The sequence below is a fragment of the Atheta coriaria genome, unplaced genomic scaffold, assembly GCF_025399875.1.
Source record: "Atheta coriaria isolate IRGN ID8LTWV9N9 unplaced genomic scaffold, Caltech_Dcor_3.1 hic_scaffold_5_pilon, whole genome shotgun sequence".
Lineage (NCBI taxonomy): Eukaryota > Metazoa > Arthropoda > Insecta > Coleoptera > Staphylinidae > Dalotia > Dalotia coriaria.
Window position 1 is genome coordinate 9,036,446 of NW_027045447.1, and position 6,551 is coordinate 9,042,996.

The 6,551-nt window shown below is 32.4% G+C and overlaps 1 protein-coding gene across 1 annotated transcript; it reads right to left on the reverse strand.

Annotated features, from left to right (window-relative positions):
• Nucleotides 1–2,806: 2,806 nt before the first annotated feature.
• LOC135792870 (ATP-binding cassette subfamily G member 4-like) lies at nt 2,807–6,179 on the reverse strand. The gene is made up of 9 exons (XM_065303653.1): nt 5,873–6,179; nt 4,950–5,260; nt 4,732–4,877; nt 4,401–4,639; nt 4,104–4,345; nt 3,876–4,044; nt 3,704–3,804; nt 3,487–3,642; nt 2,807–3,346 (listed from the first exon to the last, which is right to left on the reverse strand). The coding sequence occupies exons 1-9, from the start codon at nt 5,934–5,936 to the stop codon at nt 2,987–2,989; spliced, it is 1,788 nt and encodes a 595-aa protein (XP_065159725.1). The 5' UTR covers nt 5,937–6,179; the 3' UTR covers nt 2,807–2,986.
• Between the last annotated feature and the right edge of the window lie 372 nt (nt 6,180–6,551).

The following is a 6,551-nucleotide window of genomic DNA, read 5'->3' on the forward strand; positions in this document are numbered from 1 at the left end:
ATTTTCTTATGGCATGTTCGTATTTCATTGTTTTATGATTTGTTTTTTGTCTACACCAGAATGAGTCGCGCAAACTTTTTGTACTTATTATACATTGGAAGTGCATACAAATAAATTTTGGATGCAAATAAGTTATAAATGACAAAATAATGATCAAATTAAATTTAATTGTGGCTATGCATCTGGAAAAGTATAATTATATATTTTATATAAATTTTTTATTATTTGGAATTGATTTTTAGTAGTTTAGCCTGCGAGAGAATACGAGAACACAAATATACAGTGTTTCCTATTATCTTCGTCTCCTATTAGTGCGATGCTTCGTAGCTTGCCACAAGCCGATCTTACAATATGCCAAAAACTAATATTATATTATTTATATTATATTCACGACACTTATCGGCAGAAAAATTATCTGAAGGTTTCACTTCTACCGCGTGTGAACTGCACATATGATTTTTTACAATTGCAAATATTTCGTAAACTCAAAGAAATCGAAACGAACAAATCGCAGAGTCTTAATCCATGGAAAATCACTACATAGTATAAAGTAAAGTCGCTTTTTTTTTCGGTCCCTTTGTTCGCTTAAATATTTGAAACTACGCAACGGATTTTGATGCCGTTTTTTGACGTGATAACGTCTTTAAAATCGTTTTAGTCGGGTGACATGTTCAGAAACTGTGTCACGAGGCCTCTCGAGGCCGATCGCAGGTATACCCCCCTCTCGTTATAACGAGAGAGAGACGGACCGATCTCCCGTCTCATCTCGAGCGCTGCCAGTCATTCCGTGAAACTTTTGACGCGGAATCCACACGAGCGGAGGCAGGCATAGCGTTCGAGTGAGTTGACCGATCTTCCGTCTCTCTCACTCTAGCGGCATACAAACGAATGGAGATTTTCTCGTGCGGTTAAGTTTTCGTTGAATGTTTAACAGTAAAACAAAATGTGAAGCGCAAGTGAAGTGTTACAACAATTGCAACAAACAAAACTTATATCACCAATAAGACGTTATCACGTAAACATCTCGATCGTAAACCTACTTTACAAACAACCATTTTTTTTAATAGATAGAGTGATTCAAGAGGAAGGTTTGTATGTATAATAACATCCATTAAATAGTGGAGAAGTACTGTTATTTTTGAGATTTCTAATGTGATGTAAATACAAAGTTTACGATTATTCCCGTCTGCTCTTTGTGCGATGCTTCGTAGCTTCCCCCTCCAAGCATAGACGTGTGTATGTGCGTACGTGTGGGTTGAAGTTGACCGGTTGATGTTTTTGTTTGGAGAAGGAAAGTCGCTTTCTCTGTCTGTCTCTTTGTATGCTTAAATCATTGAAACTACGCAACGGATTTTGATGCGGTTTTTTACTTCCGTGCGGAGCCGGGGCAGGTCGCTAGTTCCCTATAAAATAATGCTTGATACTTTTTTTCGACGATTTTTGATAATTCATATCTCTTAAACTAAAAGCGATAGCTACCAACGAATTGTTGATTATGAAAGATTGGAAGATTCTCTATCAGATAAAAATATAAAATAATTATATTTCCTACAGTAAAAGGTCGAAAAACGCGACTAAAAGTGCTAAAAAGTGACATTTATCAATTTTTGCCCATTTTATTCAATCGCGAATATCTCGTAAACTAAAAGAGATAATTAAGATCTGATCGCAGCGTCTTAATCTACAGACTGTTCTCTATCAGATAGGATAGTTAAAAGGGAAATCTGAGAGATAAAATTTTAAGTCTTAAGAAAAAATTGCCAAGGGGGGGTGCTTGATACTTTTTTTCGACGATTTTTGATAATTCATATCTCTTAAACTAAAAGCGATAGCTACCAACAAATTGTTGATTATGAAAGATTGGAAAATTCTCTATCAGATAAAAATATAAAATAATTTTATTTCCTACAGTAAAAGGTCGAAAAACGCGACTAAAAGTGCTAAAAAGTGACATTTATCAATTTTTGCCCATTTTATTCAATCGCGAATATCTCGTAAACTAAAAGAGATCATTAAGATCTGATCGCAGCGTCTTAATCTACGGACTGTTCTCTATCAGATAGGATAGTTAAAAGGGAAATCTGAGAGATAAAATTTTAAGTCTTAAGAAAAAATTGCCAAGGGGGGGTGCTTGATACTTTTTTTCGACGATTTTTGATAATTCATATCTCTTAAACTAAAAGCGATAGCTACCAACGAATTGTTGATTATGAAAGATTGGAAAATTCTCTATCAGATAAAAATATAAAATAATTTTATTTCCTACAGTAAAAGGTCGAAAAACGCGACTAAAAGTGCTAAAAAGTGACATTTATCAATTTTTGCCCATTTTATTCAATCGCGAATATCTCGTAAACTAAAAGAGATAATTAAGATCTGATCGTAGCGTCTTAATCTACGGACTGTTCTCTATCAGATAGGATAGTTAAAAGGGAAATCTGAGAGATAAAATTTTAAGTCTTAAGAAAAATTGCCAAGGGGGGGTGCTTGATACTTTTTTTCGACGATTTTTGATAATTCATATCTCTTAAACTAAAAGCGATAGCTACCAACGAATTGTTGATTATGAAAGATTGAAAAATTCTCTAACAGGTAAAAATATAAAATAATTTTATTTCCTACCGTAAAAGGTCAAAAAACGCGACTAAAAGTGCTAAAAAGTGACATTTAGCAATTTTTGCCCATTTTATTCAATCGCGAATATCTCGTAAACTAAAAAAGAAAAATAGGATCTGATCGCAGCGTCTTAATCTACGGACTATTCTCTATAAGATAGGATAGGTAAAATGCAAACATAAAAAAGAAATGATTGGCACGTGTTTTTTTTACATACTGAACAACCCACATAATCGAAAATACATAACCTAATACTTAAACTATTAATAATATCCACCAAAAGTACTTTCGCCTTCAATATTCTATTTTATATACACCTATACTATTTAATCTTACACCACAAATAAATAATACATTGATTGAAATGCTGTTAATCAATGTAAACGCCACTCTTTAATCGATACCGAACAGCCAAGTACGTCAAAAATCTAAAGAACAAATAGAATCCCAGCAAAATTATGGCGTCGTACACGAAGAAATAGTCTTCCAGGCCCATCTCGTTTAGAAAAATAATTGATTTCTGATAGTGACAGTACACTGCTTCATCGGGACAATAAGCCAGTGGTCGGTCATAACCAAAAACAACACCCATCATAGAACGAACAGCAAATCTAGTGTACGCCAGGTGAGAGAGGTAATAAAAATGGCGAGGCATATCCGTCATCGAAATTCCATAACCAGATACTACGAAGATTGGAATGTGGATGGCCGAAGTTACAAATACAGCATGCTACAAGTAATATATGTTAGTTAAACTGTATTTTACTTTAATTACTTATATATTTCTACTTATAGTAATATTACTATGCGGAGGTGTGATATAGGCAACCAATCATACACAGAATGTTGTAATATTACATGAATACTTGCATTTAAATTAAGAAGCGTTCCAAAAAGGGAACCGATTGCACTGGCAACGATTGCCACTTCAATCGATATAAAAGTGAACATATAAATTCGATGATAAGTCATATATTGTCCAGAGAGCCAATACATCAAAACAGTACTAACTGTAACCGCAAAAATCTAAAAAGTAAACAAAAAGAAAAAAATTAAAAACCCAAGCATATATAAACACAATACATACAGTTACTGGTAAATCCAAGATGGTTATTGTCAAAAAGTAATTCCGTATGGAATAATACCCATTCTCGTATTCATTACGAACAACTTTCTGATTTAAAACAACTGGAAATAAATTTAGATAGTTAAAGATAAACATTTCAAATAGTTATTTAACAATTTTGAGCGTAACTCACATCCAACAGTCGTAAGAATCGAAAACGAAAGCGCCACAATTGAAATGTGCAACAACACCATATTATAGTTAAAATACAACATGGTGGCATCACCGCCCATGTTATAACACACGAGTCCAGTCATTATACTGCAGAGCAAGATGCCGGCAATTTTCAAATAAGTCAAAAACTACAAATTTAACTCAACATATAAAATATAATAATTATTTCATTAAATCAAATAATTACCAAGTCTCGTCCTAGTTTTACAACTTCCCTCTTCATAACCGTCCTAAACTCATACACATCATCCGTAAATGAATAATCATTCCATTTTGTGAATATATTTCTTGTTTTACGAATAGAATCATTCGTTTGTGTCTGTTTTGACTTCAATAATGGCATATAAGCGTGATTTTTACCATTTTGAGATGTGTCCAATAAAGTTTCCAATATTTTCGGACCGTAATCATTATTAGCTATCTCAATGACTAAAAATTATCAATAATATCATAAAAAATAACAAAATATTTAGCAAGAAATTACTATAATCAAGTGGACTGTGAAATATCTCACAAGGCACGCCTGTATCAGCCAGAAACGTAACCAACTCCTGGGGACCACCCTGGAAAGCGCATTGACCTTGTGCGACAATATAAACAATGTCAAACATTTTTGCTACATTCCCTGGAGGTTGATGCATGGTGCAAATTACTGTCGTGCCTTTTTCAGCTAATTGTTTCAAGTAACGCACGCATTGCGACATTGAGACAATGTCCAAACCTCTTAAATCAAAATAAATAAAATAAATAGTTGTCAGGCAAGGTTAATAACATCACATAACCTATAAAAACTATAAACTGACAGGTTAACTTACGTAGTAGGCTCATCAAGGAAGATAATATCAGGATCCTTTAATAACTCTAAGCAAATTGCTAATCTTTTGCGTTGACCACCAGAAAGTTTACTTGTTTTTGTTTTTATGTGTTCAACAAGACCAAAACTATTTACAACTTGATTTATCTGTAATGTTTAAACGTATGGTTGAATGTATATAGCTATTAATTAATTTTTTTCTTTTTAATTTTAACTTACAATTTTTTGTTTCGTTGTTTTTGATATTCCAGGCCCCAGTTTCAAATCAGCAGCATATTTTAAATTCTCCTCCACTGTTAAAATATTAATCAAATGACTATCCTGAGTGATATAACACGAAATATTCTTGAAATCTTGCAGTTGTCGTTCTTTATTATTCACTTTAATACTGCCTGAAATTTTACTGTGATGGTCCCATCCGCTGAGGATGTTTAACAGAGTGGTTTTCCCTGCTCCAGATGGACCAAGAATTCCAATTAATTTTCCGGATGGAAATGTCCCACTTATATTATTTAATATTGTTTTGTTTCCTATACATTTAAAAAAATATAATATTTTAATGTTAATTATATACTAATTTACATTTTAAATATGTTAGTAATAATTTTCTCGTCACTAGACAGTTGTAAACATGATTTTGCTTTTTCAATTTTACAAAGTATAGAAAACAAGCGTTGATGGAATATTCCTAAAAATATATTATTTTTGCTATGCAACTAATTGGTAAAATTGATGTCAATAAATAGTTGGAAAGACGTCACACATCGGGAAAACCTTGCGTGCGATCGTTATTCATTCAAATAAACACACTGATGGTGCAAAAAAGTTAATTGAATATTAAATAACAATTTGATTAATTTGTCGGGTGCAAATGACAAAATACCTACAGAAATTATGTTCAAATATTATTAAATTAATCAAAACGGCAATTAAACCTAAATCTGGCAATAAAATTTAAATTTTTCTTCAATATCAAGGCAGTTAAAGTGTTTTTAATGAAATTAAAGCAATTTTACAGAAAATTACTCTAAAATTTAATAAATTAACAATATTGATTGTTAATTATTACAATTTTTTTATTTTACAATAACAATGAACAATGAATGAACAATGAACAATGAAAAGAATTAATGTTTATTTACCTGTGCGATTACAAATCGAAAAAGTTAAATTTTCGAAGGTAAGATCAGGTGAAATTTTAACCATCTTGATGATAAACTAACACAATATTCACAAAATAAATATTCATATACTTAAATAACAATTTCACGCATTTTATTAAAATTTCACTAATTTCACTATTAATAACTTGTAATTTCACAAAAAAAATTCAACGTGTGTTCGCGAATTGCCAGTGTTTGAAAGTGAATGAAGTGTTCGGACGCTCGCCATATTCGGCGTTTCGATGCACCACCATCGCGTAACTAACAATTAAACGCTCATTAAGTTTTGCGAACGTGCTTTGAACACGCATTCGACGTCGACGTTGACTTAATAGACTCGCCTTCGCGCTTCCTGATAATACCAATTGAACAAATGTGCGTGTCGATCTTCGTGTATAATTGCATCCAATGCACAATACATGCATGTAATTTGTAGAGTAATTAGAGAACACACGTGCTTTTTTTGTTGTTGTAAAGTGCGTTCAAATGGCATAAAAACTTTAGTTTGGGTCAATATTAAATGAAATGACGGTTTAACAAGCAGCAGTTCATTTAAATTAAATGGCATATATAGGTGTTCATCTGTTCATAGAGAAATATTTTAGAGTTGTTTTCAAGGTTGTGTGTTTTGGTAGTATACTCGTAGTATTGACTGGCT

Coding starts and splice junctions, on each gene's coding strand:
- LOC135792870 (XM_065303653.1), bottom strand. CDS start 5,936: ATGGTTAAAATTTCACCTGATCTTACCTTCGAAAATTTAACTTTTTCG. Junction 4,045..4,103: donor TAAAACTAGGACGAGACTTG/GTAATTATTTGA, acceptor TTAAATTTGTAG/TTTTTGACTTATTTGAAAAT. Junction 3,643..3,703: donor TCTTGGATTTACCAGTAACT/GTATGTATTGTG, acceptor TTTACTTTTTAG/ATTTTTGCGGTTACAGTTAG.